The 20,245-nt window shown below is 35.5% G+C and overlaps 1 protein-coding gene and 1 long non-coding RNA gene across 4 annotated transcripts in view; one reads left to right on the top strand and one right to left on the bottom strand.

Moving 5' to 3' along the window:
* The window catches only part of mboat2a (membrane bound O-acyltransferase domain containing 2a), a 110,674-nt gene that overhangs the window by 39,590 nt on the left and 50,839 nt on the right, over positions 1–20,245 (bottom strand). For all 3 annotated transcript variants that reach the window (XM_087290794.1, XM_087290796.1, XM_087290795.1), the window contains exons 2-3: positions 19,133–19,278; positions 10,607–10,684 (exon numbers count right to left, since the gene is read on the bottom strand). In XM_087290794.1, coding sequence (XP_087146920.1) covers positions 10,607–10,684; positions 19,133–19,278 — 224 coding nt within the window. The remainder of the gene's footprint in view (positions 1–10,606; positions 10,685–19,132; positions 19,279–20,245) is intronic.
* LOC147840015 (uncharacterized) lies at positions 16,963–20,002 on the top strand. The gene is made up of 2 exons (XR_015513628.1): positions 16,963–18,333; positions 18,411–20,002. It is a non-coding gene; the product is annotated as an uncharacterized LOC147840015 (long non-coding RNA).

The raw sequence follows: 20,245 nt of genomic DNA on the forward strand, positions 1-20,245 counted from the left end.
AAATCTGATCAATCTAGGAGATAAATCTAGAAAGAGGAAGTTTTTGAAAACGTCGCCATTGTCATTTCCATGTAAAAACACCAAAATAAGCCTTTGAAAACAATATCAGGCGTGTGCTTGGTCATGTTTAGGGGAATGTAGATATAATGTCTGTGTAGTGCTATGAAACGTGCATTTCTATTCAATGTTTGGCACAACCTCAATGAAAATACGAAGAGTGGAACATAGAGTAGCTCCTCATCTTTTTATAAAACAGCCATCAAACAGCGCATCAAATAAGAAGTGTCTTGAAAGGGACGGGCATGTAAGATACTGAGAGCATTTGATTGGTTATGATGTGATGAGAAACTGTATAGAAACTGAAATGACAAATTACAAGCCTTACATGTTTATGTCGATTTATATCTTCTAAATCCAAATTTTGTCACTGTTTTTTGGGGCACTCTATCTTATAGACTATGGAAGGTAAATCCTGCCAATTTTAAATAAATCAAATAAACATTGGAAATGAAAATGAAAATCAGATTAACGCTGTCCCATCCATCAAAACCGTGCTTCTGCCCTCGGGCTCTGTGTGTGAAAGCACTCGACGTCACTTGAATACGCCCCTCCCACTTATTAGCATAGGCTTTGCATACAGCTTTAAGTTGAAAATTAAATCGAAAGTGAAAACTGAAATGAAAAAGTGTCAATAAAAGGAAAGCTTAAATTTACAATTTCATTTGAATTGTGTCACCATTATAACGTTAACATTAATAACACGCTGTGTAAAAATTGTGTTTGCATATTATTTTTCAGTTTGGCTTTTTATTTTAATATTGACAGTCTTGACGTGGAAATGCAGTGAAAATGAAATGTTAAATTGGCAACTTCATTTTAAATATCAATTTGACAGGGACGATGTGTTGTCAAAATGAAAGTGAAAATTAAAATGAAATAATTTCATTCCGTTTTCAATTTTGGCAGATATTTTGCGAACAGTGTTTTAAAATGAAATTGTTAATCTGATTTTCATTTTCATTTCCAATGTTTATTTGATTTATTTAAAATTGGCAGGATTTACCTTCCATAATAGACATCCTAAAACTGAACAATACTGATGCGAACATCTAAAAAACTTATTTTAATTTATTTTTAATTTCATGGGACCTTTAAAGCCAAAAGCAAACCGACAGACAACAATAGTGGAGTATGTGTTCCTAAAGTGTTTACTAAATCTTCATCAGCAAAGTGCGGATTTACTTCAGATTACAACCACCAGCGGAGACCATAAATACAGCAAATTCTACAGTCATTTACTTCAGATACTGTTTTACTAAAAAGGTGACACCACTAAATAGTAGTCCTACAATGTGTAACCCTACAATGGACTCAGGGTTCTTTTTGGTTAAGATTATCATGCCATCGATTTGGTTCAATTCGATATCTCAGTGCATCATGGTGTATTAACGATGCTTTCCGCACACATATTTTTACTTTTTTTCACAGCACAACAAATTTTTGTATTAAAATGCATATATTTATATTTTTATAAATTATTTGTAATACAATTTTGTCCTTTAATACAAGCTGTAAGATATTTAAACTGTACCTTTAAAAACTCAAGTACATGCACAGAACAACATAAGCTTTTGTAGTAAATAAACAAATGTAATTACGATTGGTTACTCACTCAACAGAAAGAGCTGCGATTGGCTATAATGCTCTGGTGCCGTTCGGCGATAAGCAGTGGTGTAAAGTAAGTAATTACAAATACCCAAATAACTTTAATTGAGCAGTTTTTCTTAGGAGTTGTAATTTATTAAGTAGTTTTATAAATGTGTACTTTTACTTTCCCTTGAGTACATTTTTAGTTCTGTATCGGTACTTTTACTCCACTACTTTCCTTCAACCTAAAGTCAGAACTTTCTTTTTTCTTGTCTATGGGGATTAGAAAAATCAGTCCTATATTTCCTGTCCTATCGCACATAGAAGGTAAATCACATCATAATGAACTACCTCAAGACAACCACATTTTACCCCAACGTCATGAGGACTCTGCATTTTATTTGGAAATAAAAATCCGGTTGATGTCAGAACTCAATGTCTGGCCAACGTCAATGTACAACAGCCAACCTAAAACCGACCAAATATCAACATCTAATAATGTTACAGCTTAATGTTGGGTGGATAGTACCACTATGACGTCTATCAGACATTGCATTTTATTTGCCATACCTGACAAATAAATGTCAGTATTAGACGTCAATATGATGTTGGTTTAAGATGTTGGCTTGACGTTGGATTTTGGTCACTTTCCAACACAACCTAAAATCAACCAAATATCAATGTAATTTGACGTCATTATAGGACATCAAAATAACATTGTCGTTAGACGCTGGCTAGACATTGAATTTTGGTCACCTAACTTCACAACCTAAATCTAACTTAATATTAATGTCTTATGATGTTGTGTGCCTGCTGGGCAATAAATAAATGCACTACAGAATGTTACGTTTCCACACATCCACAAATTACATGTAAACGCATCAGCTTCTTACAGCTTCTTACTCACTACTCTTGAGTACTATTAAAAGGTCTACTTTTTACTCATACTTTGAGTAATACTTACAACAAATACTTTTACTCTACTTACTCTACATTTTTAGGCAAGTAATGGTACTTTTATTGGAGTATGATTTTTCAATACTCTTTCCACCACTGCCGATGAGCGACACTGATAAACAGCAGCAGCAATCACAGCTGATCCATGACAGATGCAGAGGAGAAAACTCACAGACATGTGCTCATGTCTGTATCCAGCAGTAACACTGTAACAGCCGAAATGGAAAATGTCATGCCAGCAGGTCAAAGAGGCCACAGTGTGAGAAAGAGAGAGAATGAGAGAAATTAAGTTTTTGTTTTCTTTTTCTCCATAGCAATGAAATAGGGGCTTTTGCTGTAACTTCAGTGTCAGTAAATGACTGTCCAGCAAACACTCATGCACTGAATTGTGCACAGTTTCTGCATTTTTAAGTAGTTTTAATTAGTAATAACTCGCACTCGCCTCCCTCGCTATAGTAAGCTACAGCAATTTAGTGCACATGAGATAAATGACGTCAGTATTTAATAAACAGTGATGATCTATTACTGAACCGATACCGAAATGTCTGCGTCAGCATAGCGGAGCACAGAAGAAACAACTAATTTTGACACCCCTACTAAACGTAAAACTTTTTACATATCCAGAAACATTTTTAAGTGCTATACTATTGCGGTTTAGGCTACATTGTTGTCTTGTTAACATTGCCTTAAAAGGGAAGCATAAACCCTGGATATGGAAAACATCAGCCACATGAAAAGATTTATTGGCCAATGCTAATATTAAAAAATATCGGCCAATATTATATACGATCGCAAACATTGAAATATCAGAAGACTTCAGAAAGAGCAGTTAAAACAGCAGATTTTAAAGAGAAATGAGCAGTTTGTTGTGTTAAGGAAATACATTTAGCATAAATTTGAGCATTAATTTGTCATAAGGGTGGCTCAAAGGCGAGCACAGTCATCTCTCTCAGCAAGAAGTTCTTTGGTTTGAATCCTAGATGTTCCAGTTGGCTTTTCTGTGTGGAGTTTGCATGTTTTCCCTGTGTTGGCACGGGTTTCCTCCAAAGACATGCGCTATTGGTGAATTGAATTACCTAAATTGGCCATAGTGTATGTGTGTGAGTATGAATGAGTGTATGGGTGTTTCCCATTAATGGGTAGCAGCTAGAAGGGCATCCACTGCGTAAAACGCATGTCGGAATAGTAGTCGATTCATTCCGCTGTGGCCACCTCTGAAAAGCCGAAGGAAAATGAATGAATGACAAATGGTCATAGGTAAACGCTACCAAGTTATTCCAGCCTACTTCATATGTACACTTTGCACCATCAATCAGTCTTTCCTAAAATTAGCTTAAAAGCACATCACAATATCTGCCTGCTCAAATATCTATCCCAAAAGTACTTCAATTTCGGTTCATGAACAAAATAATAAATGTATTCACAGGATTTATCTAACCCCAGTTCGCCTCTATGGAATATTTCACAATTGTTTCCAGCTATGTTTCAAATGTAAGTTAGACATTGGCACAGTGATGGATGGATTTTGGGATTGTGACAAAATACAAACTAATTAAAATAAAAAAAATTGCTTGGTCCCCAAAGGTATACCTTCTGAATTGTACATTGGAACTGTGTCTTGATCATGATAGAGAATGTGTACTGAATTTTTTTATACTTGGCCAAAAAATGTATATTATTATTATGGTCAACTGCTCAGATAACTTCAGTCAATACAGTATGTGGCTGAGTCAAGCAACATGACTTCTACCGTTGGAAAAATTAACCTATGATTTACATTAAAGATCTAAGGTGTTCTGGCGCATTTGGTCCTCCTTTTGGATTTTTCTTGAGGGTACAATGTCTTTCTAAATTTTATAAAATTAAAAAACAAGTTTTATAATCTCCTTTTATTTTTGTCTTTGCTTTAAAGGATTTGTATGCATTTGTTAGAACAACTAACAAAAACTGCTGTACATGTTGTTACAAGATATCAGTACCACTGCTGTTCTGTTGAAAAAAAAACAAACAAAAAAAAACATTACAATAAAGAAATAAAATTCATTGATCATGCCATGTCATTTTGGTGTGACCAAAGAAAAGATTATAAAGAGTATAAAGTATTCATTGTTTTGTTGTAAAATGAAGTGTTGGCATCATTACTTTAGCTGCTAATATATGCTGGTTTTATAGGCAGCCAGACTTAATGACTCCAGGTAATAAACCAGTTAAGTAATGTGAGCCTCTCGAAAGAGATACTTACGTCGATCCCACAAACACACAGAGAGATACACACACACCTTCCATTCTTTATCTGTTTTCCTTCCCTGTTTTTCAATTCCCTTCATCCTTTTCTTGGCCCTCTCATCTCTGCTGAGCAGTGGAGCATGGCATCACTCTATTACCCACTGATCGGCTCCCGGGGCTTCAAAAACACTGCATTGTAGCTCTGCATCCCTAATGTGCTCAATGCATCATCCCTACACAAGTTCATCTGATCAGTCTTCAACAGTTTTTCTTCTGACACAAACAACAAACAACCAACAGAAGGAAAAAGGGACTTGTTTTATAATCAGATGACTGTGACCCGCCACTTTATCTCAGTGTCTGCAATGCTCACAGTTCAAAATGCCTCAATCCAAGGTCTAGTTTGTCTAGTTTGATAATCAGAAGTCCAGTAGGTTAAAGGAAGGTACAGCAGATTATAAAAAAAAGTCTGATTTCTTTTACATTTAGAATGAAAGTCTATGGGCCGGACTATTTTTTGAATTTCTGCACTAGGATTACTGTTCTAGGAGGAAAAGTTAATGTATTATTGACGTAATAACTATTAAGTATCTTATAAAATAGCAGCTGCCAGAAATGAGCTATACATAGTGGTAATGTTACATGATGATATAATTATGGTTATATATTTAGAAACGTATGGATTTCATTTAAATAGTTAATTAAGTGAATATGAATAAATTAGTTAAGTAAATTAATTTAATCATATATTATCAGTAAATACATTCACACAGGTAACTGCATTTATATGAATTTGGCAGAGACATTTTAATTTATATAATATATACATATATATTTATACTGTATATATAATAGATATTTTTTTCTTTTATATATATATATATATATATATATATATATATATATATATATATATATATATATATATATATATATATATATATATATATATATATATATATATAAAGAAGATATACACACTAACATAATATTTATTGTGTTGAGTTTTCCCAAATAAATCACTTCCAAAAAAAGTTTGACAGGATAACTTATCTAAATGGTTATATAACTTGGTTATCTTGGAGGTTTATTTACTGTATATATTTATTTATGCTTTTATCATTAACTAAATCATAGGTAATGTTTTACAGACTGATTTTTGCAAATGTACTTTTTATGTGTTCCCCCTCTAAACAGGATAATTCATATTTTGCACTTTTCTAAAACAAGACATCACTTCTATTAATGCCCTTTACCCCCCTCCCAAACCCATATGATTATTAGTTTGTGAATTACATTAAATTACTGCATATGGTAATATGATTGACAAGTAACAATTTACATATTTTTTTGCATATTTTTGCAATGTAAATAATTGATATTTTTCCCAGCGTACACCATGCCATTCTGCTTTAATAATAAATCATACTTGTTATTTCTAGTTTTTACAGTTTTAAGAAGATTGTACCCTTAAAATGATGTATTGTATATAAATGAAATGCATTAAAAATGTAAATGTTACTGACGAATCAAGAAACATAACATCATCACACTCAAAAAAGCAAAGTTACTTTACTCAAAAAATTGAGCAAACCCATTGCCTTAAAGGTGCTGTATGTAAGTGTTTGACTTTTCTAAAGCCTAAAATACCATAATATGTTTGCAGATATTTAAAAAATATGCTAAGTGAACATTCTTGTTTATCTGAAAAACAACGCTACAGACATTCTGATTTGAAAATGTCTGTTACGTACCGAAAGGCTGTCTTTGTTTTGGTCATTTAACCTGCTGGCCTTTGGCCAGTTTAGCCATTTATATTTCAGCACCCTGGGTTACCTTGATAGAAAACAGCGTATTTTATTCATTAATTCAGAAAGCCTCTTAAAAGTGCATCCGTGACCAAAAAGCGTCCTCCGGTGGACAGTAGCAGATTTTAAAATGAGAAGCAGAATCAGAGTTCCACATGAGGTTATTAATTAGGAAATATTACAAATATTACAAACGTAAACATTAGGTGAGCAGGTTACATTGTAACTCCGTGTCCAAACAACATGCTACGTGACAAGACTGGCAGTGATAAGTAATTTGGCTGTTTGCACCAGACAAACATGACAGTAATTTCAATACAGCCATTCAAAAGCAAAGACTAGTGCACTTACTGCACTCCAGTGAAATGATTAGGTTTATAATCTAATTAATACATATGAACCATTTTTAACATTATTATATTTACCTGCTGAATGGCTGAAATTTGTTAACATGGCTTGCACTGAGTCACAGTTCTAAAGTTCAAGCTTTAAGTTCAAGTCAAACTTGAATTCATTGTGACTTGAAACTGTTACCTTGACTTAAATTGTTTTAAGTCACGCAAATAATTTATATTTTTATTACTTCTAAGTCAGTGATTTAGTCACTTTAAGTTAACTCAACTAATCACTTTTTATACTGAAAAATTTAAGTGTTATTAAATTATTAGTGATTTTACTTTTTAACTATCAAAAATGCAAGTGTTGGCAAAGAAAGGTAAAATTTAAAAAGCACATATACACAATCAAATATTGAGTAGCAATCTAGGCTGGTTTTGATGAAAAGTTGAAATTATTCAGAGGTGGTACATGTGCACTGAACCCATCTACACACTACAGCAGCTCTGTGTTGTCTCCATGACTGATAATGACATCATGGCATTATGCAAACATCTAGGCAGGAGTTCGATGGTCAATCTGTCATCATGACCTTTTCCACAAGCCAAAGTTCACAAACCAAGCTGGCAGATCTGATGTATGGCAGACAATCTGCTGTGTTTGCCAAGGTCAGGTGACCCCGAACAGATAAACTACACTTACAGTACCTAAACCTTGGCGATATGCATTTCTATGGTATTCGAGTCAAGCCATTTTTTTTATTTCTAGACTGCTTTATTGAATGCAGATTGTGCCACAGCAGCTTCACAAAGAAAATAGGCAGTAATTGAAAAATTAGGTTTGAAGATATCAATGTGAAACAAGTTCATTTCATTAGACACATTCAGTTCTACATAAAGCTGATTTTAGAAGTTAGTTGAACAAAAACAATAAATTACACAATATATCTCAACTCTGCTTTTATCTACTGTTAGTGACCTTATTCTGCGATGCGGAAATGTGTTCGTTTTTGCCATTGTTTTAGTACTTCCGATTTAATTGCCAATAAGAGAAATGACTAAGATTAATTAATGGTGAAAAACGGTGAAAGTACTTGCTCTCCCAAGTGTGTTCAGGACTATACATAAAAAGTAGAATAGTATAGTAAGAAAATATCAGTTTGCAACATCCAGCAGCATAATGAACTGTTTTTAACATCTAAAAATCAATGGAAGCGAACGAGATGGGCAGTCCCGAGCCACATGACTGTGCCCTCTTATATGTGAATAATAAGGTCAGTACGACTGTTTCGTTGTTATATTTAGAAGCAAGAATAGTAACGATTGTAGATTTTGGTTGCACGTTATAGTCTAAGAAATAATCAGTTCATGGTTATCACGATTATTATGCATTCATTCATTTCAAAACTACTTGTTTAGAAAACAATGAGAAAACTCCATATATTTTAAAGTGTTATATATTGCTGCTCAGTAACTTAATAATACAGCACAAATTAATAATATAAAAACAAACGATAGTCTATTTCTCTTTGGACTTAAAATGATTAAAAAAATGTTTGGCATTTAAACATAAGTTACAATTTTACACTGAAAATAAATGACAGAATAATGAATCAATAAATAAATATAAAAATAAAAAATAGTATTGTCTAATGTAAATCTAAGCTACATATTAGCTAAGTATTTTCCTTTCAAAGAGAACAAATGTAGTCAAAGAGCCTCAGTCTGAAAGACACTTTTGATCAACTATGAACTTGATTGGTATGTTCATGTTGTATTTTTTTCTCCTTGGAGTAGAAACGTGTATGTTTCATACATAGTATAAAGCTGAACGGACACCTCTTGTTACATGACTCGCAACTAAAAAAGTGTGAGTGCATCGTGCCGCCTGCGCACCGCTTGCACGTCACTCTTAATAAGTATGCAAAAAAAAAAAAAAAAAAAACTTGCACACGCAAAAGATGCTACATCTGAATGACCCTTTGTTAATAGCCTCAGCCATAGTTAACCCAGTATGTGTGTGTATTCATTTCAGTGTACAAGCATGGAACTTCAAACCAGCGTACAGCTGGCATAACTGTTTAGTTGCAGCAGCTTGGTTCCGTGCAGAAACGCGGTCTTGAGAAGCATTTAGGCTGTGAATTTACCGTGATCAATTAAAGCACAGTTAATAGTGATAGTGGTTATTAGCTGCATCCCTAATAGCTCTTTTTATTTTACGCTGGGTTTCCAAATACAGTTCAAGAAATCGAATCTAAGATAGTCAAAATGCACCGCAGTTCTCTCTTGAATCAGTTATGAGCTCTGTTTTTCACAGCATATGGTGTTGTATGCTTTAATAACAGCCGTTCTCTGCTTGCATCTAATTCCTTACCAACACCATTTAAACACCCTTTTAAGACCATTCTGAAAGATTTTTTTATACTTACACAGGGTTAAACACTAACAATAATTTATCTATATTATATATGATGATTTTTTTCGTATTTCTTAGCAACATACTTTAATGTGTCAAAACAAGAAAACTGTAGTTGTATACACTTTTTTAATATAATATTTCTTTTTGACAAGTTTAACATTGTTAAAAGTGTATTTATTGTGGAGACAATTACCTAAGTATGACTTTTATTAGTTTCTTTCTCTGATTAGGGAATTTAATTTGGAGAAATTGTTGTAAAAAATGTCTAAAAGCTATTGTAAATTGTTTGTCTTTGCAAAAAACAAAAAAAAAAAGCTTAAATATATTTATAAATAAATTAATAAATAATTAATAAATAAAATATAAATTAAATATAAAAAATAAATGTTTTCTTATGATGGATTGTTTGATGGACGTCGGCCCAATCATGTAGCTTTACTTGGACAGAGGAAAATTAAGATTTAACACACACAATGCAATTGTTCAGTGAATTTAAAACTCATTAAGGCCTAAAAATGTGTTTTTGAAATTTAAAAGATTTTAAGACTTTTTAAGATCCTATGGACACCCTGTTATAAAGTTAGGAATGGTTTAAGTGAACTACAAGAGTGTTCAGGGTGAGTTGTGTTTACAATAATCTTGCAACATAAAAGCCAAATTACAAGCCTCAGCTGAACCCACAAGTACTCTTCCTCTTCAGCATTTGAATATAAAAACTAGCCGAAAACTAGTTATAAAATAGCCTAAAGCCTGCTGTTAAAACTAAACCCCCATCAAAGTTAACTAGTTCAATTGTGTCACCCTAGTGTTGATTGCTAATCAACGTTGATCACTGGTTGCTAATAGTAATAGCACTAGCAAGAGCACTGGATTTTTTTTTTTTTTTTTTTTTTAGTTTCCCCTTTTAGCAGCAGTACGCACGCACACACACACACACATTACCCAACACATAAATCCATTCATCTGACCCCAGATCAGAAGTCGTGAGTCATGATAAAAACAGACTCACTCATTTACCTATGGTCGTTTACAGATACTAGTGAAACGGACTGGTTGAAGAGCAGTACAGATTCATCTTCAATAGAAAAATCACGGGGCAGGATGAATAATTGAGTGAACAACTCATGAGACTATTGAGAAATTTTGACCCTTGCAACACACTTCAGCGGTTTGAGATGAGGATGTTAGTGCTGATGGAAGCAGTCGGGACTTACTTGTGCATGTGCTCCACACTTGTGAAGATCATAACGCCGTAAGCCAGACCACTCTGAACCAGAAAGTGTAAGGCATACCTGAAATCAAGCACAAAGAGAACAGGATATCATTGAGGAGAGTCTGGATCCAATCTCATACACTATATACTGTATAACTGCAGGTTAACCACTGTATGTTTATATACTGATGAAAACCCCTTTCAACAACTAATTTTCTGATTTTGACTGTAATGTACCGATGTGTGAAGCTGCTTTAGAATGATAATTATTGTGAAAAGCGCTATACAAGTAAACTTAAATTGAATTAGTGCTGCACAATATATAGTTTCAGCATTGATATCACAATGTGCGCATCTGCAATAGTCACATACAGTTGAAGTCAGAATTATTATACCCGTTTATTTTTTTCCCCCCAATTTCTGTTTACCGGAGAGAAGATTTTTTTCAACACATTTCTAAACATAATAGTTTTAATAACTCATTTCTAATAACTGATTTATTTTATCTTTGCCATGATGACAGTACTTAACTGGGTTAATTAGGTTAATTAGGCAAGTTATTGTATAATGATGGTTTGTTCTGTAGACTACCGAAAATATATAGCTTAAAGGGGCTAATAACTTTGTCCTTAAAATGTTTTTTTTTTTTTTTTTTTTAAACTTCTTTTATTCTAGCCGAAATAAAACAAATAAGACATATTCATAACGGCATTCATGTTTTTTACCATCATGCTTATAAAAAAAAAAATCAGTGCAGTCCCATTATTTAGAGGTGAATTTGAAGCCCTTCCCCTTCACACTCTGTTTCAGGGGCCAAGGGAAAGGTGAAGGTGTACAAAAATAGAATTGGGATTGGACCATAGTCTTTCTTAGTATGTCTTTAATATAGTACATGTTTATATCTTTAAAAGTATATATTTATGTCTTTCTTTTCTTTTGCATTCTTTGCAAAACCTGTTTTAACAAATTCTAATCTGTTTTTGTTTGTTTTTAATCATGCCACAGCCATGTCACCCTGCAGCCCAAGACCGGTTACTCACTGAGGCTAAGCAGGGCTGAGCCTGGTCAGTACCTGGATGGTAGACCACTAGGGAACACTAGGTTGCTGTTGGAAGTGGTGTTAGTGAGGCCAGCAGGTGGCGCTCAACGTGTGTTCTGTGTGAGTCCTAATGCCCCAGTAAAAGTGAAGGGGACACTAAACTGTCAGTGGGCGCCGTCTTTCGGATGAGACGTTAAACCGAGGTCCTGACTCTCTGTGGTCATTAAAAATCCCATGGCACTTCTCGTGAAAGAGCAGGGTTGTAACCCCGGTGTCCTGGCCAAAGTCCCTCTATCGGCCCATACGATCATGGCCTCCCAATCATCCCCTTCCACCGAATTGGCTCTATAACTGTCTCTCCTCTCCACCAATAGCTGGTGTGTGGTGAGCGCACTGGCGCCGTTGTCCTGTGGCAGCCGTCGCATCATCCAAGTGGATGCTGCACACTGGTGGTGGTGTGGAGAGACCCCCCCTCATGATTGTGAAGCGCTTTGGGTATACGGTCATACACAATAAATGCGCTATATAAATACACATTACATTTTATACTGTTTTTATTTTCTTATCCAAATCTTTTTATTTCTGTTCATGTAAAGCACTTTGAATTACCATTGTGTATGAAATGTGCTATATAAATAAACTTGCCTTGCCTTTGTTATATTTTGATATATTGATTACATGTATATATATTAGTCCAAGAGCCTTATTGATCCACATCTAACAGACTAAACATCCAAAACAGCCAAATGATTTCAATGCTGCTTTACACAAATCAACAAAGCAACCAAACCACTTATACATTTTGTTAGATTTGGCTAATTAACGGAAGTGTTTTAGCACTGTTGTGTTGCTTGTTTGAGGTGTCTTTTTAACAATTGTGGAAAAAAATAACTCTTGTTTGTGTGAGCTTATATAAAATAAAAGTTGCAGACAAACATCATTTTGTCACAAAAAGAGTAGAGCTTACACAAGAAGCTGTAATCAACAACATACAGCAGAAGAAATGAATGTCGCAGCAGAAATCGAGACTCATCAGACCAGGCAACTTTTTTTCAATCTTCTATTGTCCCATTTTATGAGCCTGTGTGAATTGTAGACTCAGTTTTCTGTTCTTAGCTGACGGGAGTGGCACCCGGTGTGGCCTTCTGCTGTAGCCCATCTGCCTCAAGTTTGAACGTGTTGAACATTCAGAGATGCTCTTCTGTATACTTCGGTTGTAACGAGTGGTTATTTGAGTTTCTGTTGCCTTTCTATCAGCTGGAACCAGTCTGGCCATTCTCCATGACCTCTGGCATCATCAAGGCATTTTCGCCCACAGAACTGCCGCCCACTGGATATTTTCTCTTTTTCAGGCCATTCTCTGTAAACCCTAGAGATAGTTGTGTGTGAAAATCTCAGTAGATCAACAGTTTCTAAAATACTCAGACCAGTCCGTCTGGCACCAACAACCATGCCATGTTTAAAGTCACTTAAATCACCTTTTTTCCCTATTCTGCTGCTCGGTTTGAACTGCAGCAGATCATCTTGACCATGTCTACGTGCCTAAATGCATTGAGTTGCTGCCATGTGATTGACTGATTAGAAAATTGTGTTAAAGAGCAGTTGGACATGTGTACCTAATAAAGTGGCCGATGAGTGTATACTGAAGAATGTTGGGAAAAAAACAGTCATTGGGATGTTTTTTCAATCTATGGATTTTTCAGCAATCATCAAAATATTTTGTTTTTTGTTCTACTGACGAAAAGAATTCGTAAAAGTTTAAAACAACTTAAGTGTGAGTACATGGAATAATATTTTATCTGTGTGAACTATCCCTTCATAATTTTTTAATAGACTTATTTATGAGAAGACTTCTGTCTGTGGTAAACATAACTTTAGAATTTAGCTTATGAACATATTAGACACACTCGTATGAAAAATGTGAAATATGTTTTATGAAATACATATAAGTCAAGTTTCCAATTAATAACCAGACAACAATGTTTGGGTGAGTCTGCACTGTTTTTGTTACAGAACAAAATGTTCAAGTATCAGTAAGTTTTGTTTGCAACAGACTTTATTCTACTCCACAACTGAAACCCCTATCATAAAACGACACATCAGGAAAATCTTAAGGAAACTAACAGCAATATCTGACGTCAATCAAGCTACTCTATTGTGACCAGCAATACGTTTAAAAAAAGAGAGGGGGAAAGACGCCTAAACATCAAAGAATGGTCTTATATGACATGTCATATCTGCCAAGTGTTCTGCTGCTATAAACTATGATTTGATGAAAAAATAATCAAAATTTATTGTACCATTAAATAAAAAGCTTAAAATCCATGAAACTACATTTTAGAAGTTTATAATGATACCAGCCCAGGCTCAATGGAAATGCCTCAGCGTACTTTTTGTTGCGTTTCAAGAATTCAGCTGATGATTTATAATAAGCTTATTTGGCATGCTGTCCTGGGAGAGAGCTTTGAGCTCAGGTGATCCTCCAGCCCAGACTTTCCTCTTGTTCACAGGACGAGAGGGGAGATTGAGCTCAGGTAGGTCTCAAAAACTCCCCTGTTGATGTGGCTAAAGGTGAACTGCTTTAAGAAGGAAAAATACTGACGCTCTGAGCTAGACTATGGTGCCCAATTGGCTTTGTCAGTTTTAGTCAGTTTAGTCAGTTTTCATATGACGCATGTCTTCAGATGGTGGGAGAAAACCGGGGAACCCGGGGGAAACCCATGCGGACACAGAAAGGACACACCTGTACTCATACAAACTCTGCACAGAAACACCAACAGGCCCGGCAAGGACCAGAGCCGGTGGTGTTCTGCTGGGCAACAGTGCTAACCACTGGGCTGCTGTGCCACCCAATCTAGGTAAAGGGGGAGGAGAATGAGAGCAAGGGGTGTTTTTACCAGACGAAGATGGTTGTATAATGAACACTTGTTTATAGTGTTATTTATATTGACTTAGGAATCATCTGATTTGAGGATCATGTATCAGCTAATGCAGGACTATCTGTGGTTAATCATAAGCACGTGATCCTCTTGAAATTAGTTTATAACTTCACAACGTGAAATACATTCCTCCAGGTACTTTTCTGTCAGATGACAAATATTTTGAAAAATATTGGAAACCTGTATACATTGACCTACTGTGGAAGTCAATGGTTATAGGTTTTACTCATTCATTCATTCATTGTCTTTTCAGCTTAGTCCCTTTATTAATTTGGGGTCGCCACAACAGAATGAACCGCCAACTTATCCGTATGCCCTTCCAGCTGCAACCCATCACTGGGAAACACTCAACACTCTCATTCACACTCATACACTACGGAGAATTTTAGCTTACCCAATTCACCTGAACCACATGTCTTTGGATTGTGGGGAAAACCGGAGCATATAGCGACCTTCTTGCTGTGAGGCGACAGCACTACCTACTGCGTCAACGCGTCACCGGGTTACAGGTTTTAGATTTCTTCAAAATTTGTGTTCAACAGAACAAAGAAACTCATAAAGGTTTATAATCACTTGAGGAAGGAGTAAATAGTCAGTTTATTTTAATTTTTGGCCAAACTATCCCTGTAAATTAAAGCTTTCTAACTTGTTGTGATAAATGCAACAGGAATATTTATTTACTTTAGAGAAGTTTGTGATTTGCGTCACATGATTTTTGTGCTTTTTGGGGTGAGTCAGAATGAACTGCCACGTTAATAGTCATGAATAAACAAAGGCCAGTGGTCAAGGTCAGGACTTTTTGTCAAATAACACATTGTGTTTTTATGAAACTCAAATATATATCCCAAGAACACATGTAATATAAAGCATGCAGGATATAGGACCTTTGTATCAACACTTTAGCTTTTTTTTTTGTTAATTCTTGCTTATTTAAAATTTTAAAAAAAATAATAAAAAAAAATCACAACACCAGGGTAAGTAAAGAATGATTCGTTTCTTATTCTTGGTAAACGTTCCCTTTAACAGTGTCCTATCTTAACCTGTAGACTACACTGCATACTATATGTGATGCTAAAAAGGAAGGTTGTTTGATGGGTGGAGAAAGAAAAAGCATTTTGATGAAAGATTAAGAATACTTACACTGATGAATCGCAAACAATAACACTAGAAAGAGTGTTTATTGGAGTAAATGAGCCAAATGAGTCTCTGCTGGACAAAGAGTAAAGAAAAATCACACTGCCACATGATAACAGCTGATTTCACACACCAACACACACACACACACACTACTACACAACCAAAGACATCTGCCTGATTTACAATATTCAGACAGTCGTCATATTTTTATTAATTTATTTTTTGTTAGACAACATGATAATTTATTTCTTTTAAATCTAAAAGACATCTACTTCTGCTCTTATCTTGGGTAACCTCACTGTTTTAGAGGTCTTGCATAATAACTTCCTGTGTGTTTTGGGTAGACTGACGTCTGCTAAGAGAGATGCAATGTGATACACTGTGCTTATGTTTTTTTACAGTAATAGTCAGCTTAAGCATGACTCCTACTTTAACAATTTTAAAAAGTGTGTGCAATTTAAATCACACACCTCTGAAAGAAAAACTACTTGTGATATGATGATTACATGAATTTGTCCTGTCTTTATTAAGTGTAAGTACTTTTCAAATGCAACCTCTCTTTATGTTAGAATCAAATTTTTTATAATAGGAATTCTGCATATATTTTCACCCATGAGGAAAAGAAAAATCTTTCACCAAGCAATGTGGTCTCAGAATTTTGGACACTACTTTTAATTTTTTTAAATGTATTTTTGTGATACTCTATGAATAATAATAATAATAATAATAATAATAATAATAATAATAATAATAATAATAATAATAATAATTTCAACATTTATATAGGGCTTTTCTAGACACACAAAGCGCTTTATACATTGGGGGGAATAAACCTGGATGGCGCAACAGAAGTGATGAAGCCAATTATGATATGGGGATGGTTAGGAGGCCATAATGGAAAGAGGCCAGTGAGTAAATTTGGCCAGGGTGCCGGGGTTAAACCCCCACTCTTTTTCGAAGGATATATTCAGATTTTTAACGACCACAGAGAATCAGGACCTCGGTTTAACGTCTCACCCGAAAGACGGCACTCACTGAGCAGTAGAGTCCCCTTCACTATACTAGGGCGTTAGGACCCATACAGACCGCAGGTTTCACATTCCACACAGAAAGGCCAACTGACCCAGCCGAGGCACGAACCAGCAACCTTCTTGCTGTGAGGCGACAGCACTACCTATAGCGCAACCATGTGGCCCATATACTCCATAATGACAATGTGAAAAAAGATTTTTTTAAATTGTTGCAAAATTATTACAAATAAAAAAGCTGTAAAATCACATGTACATAAGTATTGACAGCCTTTGATGTGAAGCTCTAAATTGGCCTCAGGCACATTCTGTTTCCAATAATTATTCTTGAGATGTTTCAACAGTTTAATTGGAGTTCACCTGTGGTAAATTCAGTTGATTGGACATGATTTGAAAAGGCATACACCTGTCTATATAAGGTCCCAGGGTTGACAATGCATGTCAAAGCACAAACCAAGCATGCAGAAAAATAAATTGTCTGTAGACCTCCAAGACAGGATTGTCTCGAGGTACAAGGCTGGGGAAGGTTACAGAAAAAATTCTGCTGCTCTGAAAGTTCCAATGAGCACAGTGGCCTCCATCATATGTAAGTAGAAAAAGTTTGACACTAACAGGGCTCTTCCTAGAGCTCACCGGCCATATAAGCTGAGTGATCGTGGAAGAAGGGCCTTAGTCAAGGAGGTGATCTATAACCCGATGGTCACTCTCGCTGAGCTCCAGCGTTCTTCTGTGGAGAGATGAGAACCTTACAGAAGGACAACCATCTGTGCAGTAATCCACCAATCAGGCCTGTATGGTAGAATTGCCAGACAGAAGCCTGGAATTTGCCAAAAGGCATCTGAAGGACTCTCAGACCATAAGAAACAAAATTCTGTGGTCTGATGAGACTAAACTTGAACTCTTTGGAGTGAATGCCCGCGTTACGTTTGGAGAAAACCAGGCACCGCTAGTCACCAGGCTAATACCATCCCTACAGTGAAGCATGGTGGTGGTAGCATCATGCTGTAGGGATGTTTTTAAGCAGCAGGAACTGGAAGACTAGTCAGGATAGAGGGAAAGATGAATGCAGCAATGTACAGAGACATCCTCAATGAAATCCTGCTTCAGAGTGCTCTTGACCTCTGTATATCTGGAAATATCAGTGGAGTGCCTTCACAACAACTCAATAAATGTCCTTGAGTGCCCCAGCCAGAGGCCGGATCTAAATCCTATTGAACATCTCTGGAGAGATGTTAAAATGGCTGTACAGTGTCACTTCTCAGCCAACTTGATAGAGCTTGAGAGGTACTGCAAAGAGGAATAGGCAAAGATTCCCAAAGACAAATGTGCCAAGCTTGTGGCATCATATTCAAAAAGACTTGAGGCTGTAATTGCTGCCAAAGGTGCATCAACAGTATTGTAAGTATTGAGCAAACGCTGTGAATACTTTTTATTTTTCAGGTTTTTTATTTTTAATACAATCTGCATACAATTAATAACAATTTCTATTTTTTTTTTACATTGTCATTATGGGGTATTGTGTGTAGAATTTTTAGAAAATAAATTAATTTAATGCATTTTGGAATAAGGCTGTAACATAAAAAATGTGGAAAAAGTGAAGCGCCATAAATACTTTCCGGATGCACTGTAAATGCACCTTGTCGTTGTTTCTCATCACTGCAGCCGCAGCATGCGCATTTGTTTAAAGCTTCTGTAAGGAAAGAGCAATTTGATAGACGACACAATCTCAATTAAAACTTGATTCGTTGCCCTCAACTACAGTATACACTACTTATGGGCAGTCTACACTTTAAAACATTGATAGGATCTGATGTTTGCGTTATGATTGCTTCTTAATATCAATTTCCTTTCAAATCTCTAATACCATTATTATTCCTCAGAATATTATTTAATACCATTATTATTCCTTAGGATAATCTTTCAGCAAAGCCTACTGTATATTGATATACTGATGTTTTCTGTGCCAGATTGATACTATAAACTAAACTGAGGACACATTATCCAATACACACAACAAACACTAGTAAAACATTATCCAACACCCAAAAACAAAACCCACCAACCAAAAATAGCATGGTAAACAACATCACACACATACAAAAAAAACACAAATAACCACGCAATATAAAACAAAACAATGGCCTCTTAAAAAAAAAACAGAGTTCCTACACTTACATTGTGTGTTGCTGTAAACATGTACAGATCAATAAAGAGGCCTACAAATGGCTCCACCAAAGAAGCGCTCTGCAGCTGGAGAGACTCTGGTCTTCAGCCAACTCTCCACAGCCTCATAATAAATTGAATGGCTCACTAACCAGCTATCAATGACCCTGCTATGGATCAATGTGAAAGACCAGAGATATATGAAGCATACAAACACTCACCAGCCGAAACAGAAGAGGGCCAAATAGAAGCCCAGCAGGGTGGCGACCACATGCCGGATGAAGGGACTTGTCTTACTGGGATGCAAGTAAAGTCTGAACCAAAAGGCCGTGACCAGGGCGAAGAGCTGGCACACTACGAAGTTCACCTAATGAGAGACACAGAAAGTGAAAAAAGTGATCAATAGGGACCAAATAAATTAGAAAGGTTATTTGGTTCAGCCTAGCTCTGGAAATAAAAGTATAGGAAAATCAAAACTAATCTCTATGTAATCCTCAGATGTAAGTCTCCCATTACATCTGGATTATGGCATTAACACTGAATTGAAACTATGTTGACATTAACACAAGGTAAATGCATTTGCAAAAAGGATGAAGTCATGTTAGTGGATGAGAAGTTGAAATCACATCATATCGTACAGCTTGTAATGCTCCTTTGATTCACAACTTGAGGTTAGGCTGAAGAATTTTAGCCGTTTCCTGAGGGCAGGTTTTGAATTTTTGGATCCATTATGCTGCACTCCTGAAGTTTCATGTTTTAAAATCTGTAAATTGATTGTATCCGAAAATAAATACATGATTGTTTGTGATTTATTAGAGGTTTATTGAGTTTAGCTGTGTCTGTAGTGTCAGTTGCATTCAGTTGCAGCTTGATTTCAGTATATAAATGAAAGTCAGTTGACTAAAATAATGATTTATCTGCCAACAGTACAAGTTTCCACTGTATGATGGACCATCCCATATGCCTTATAGCCCAGAGAAGTCGACGGTGCCTCTGGACACTGTTAACATAGGGCTTCCTTTTGGCACAGTACATAGTACACAGATGTACAGTAACTATGTGTTGTGGTACTTGACAAAAACACGCTAAACAAAACAATAAATAGCATGTTGAATAAAGCACAAGAAAAAGCTACACACAAAAAAGTAAGCAAAACAAAACCAAACACCAAAACAGCAAAACTTAATCTAACAAGCTAAACAAAACAATAAACAACAGGTTGAACAAAACACACAAGAAAAAGCTACGCACAAAAAAAGTAAGCAAATCAAACACCGAAACAGAAGCAAAACTTAATCTAACATGCTAAACCAAACAATTACCCGTTACCACTG

The sequence above is a fragment of the Danio rerio genome, chromosome 17, assembly GCF_052040795.2.
Source record: "Danio rerio strain M-AB ecotype USA chromosome 17, GRCz13ab, whole genome shotgun sequence".
In the NCBI taxonomy this organism is placed as follows: Eukaryota; Metazoa; Chordata; class Actinopteri; order Cypriniformes; family Danionidae; genus Danio; species Danio rerio.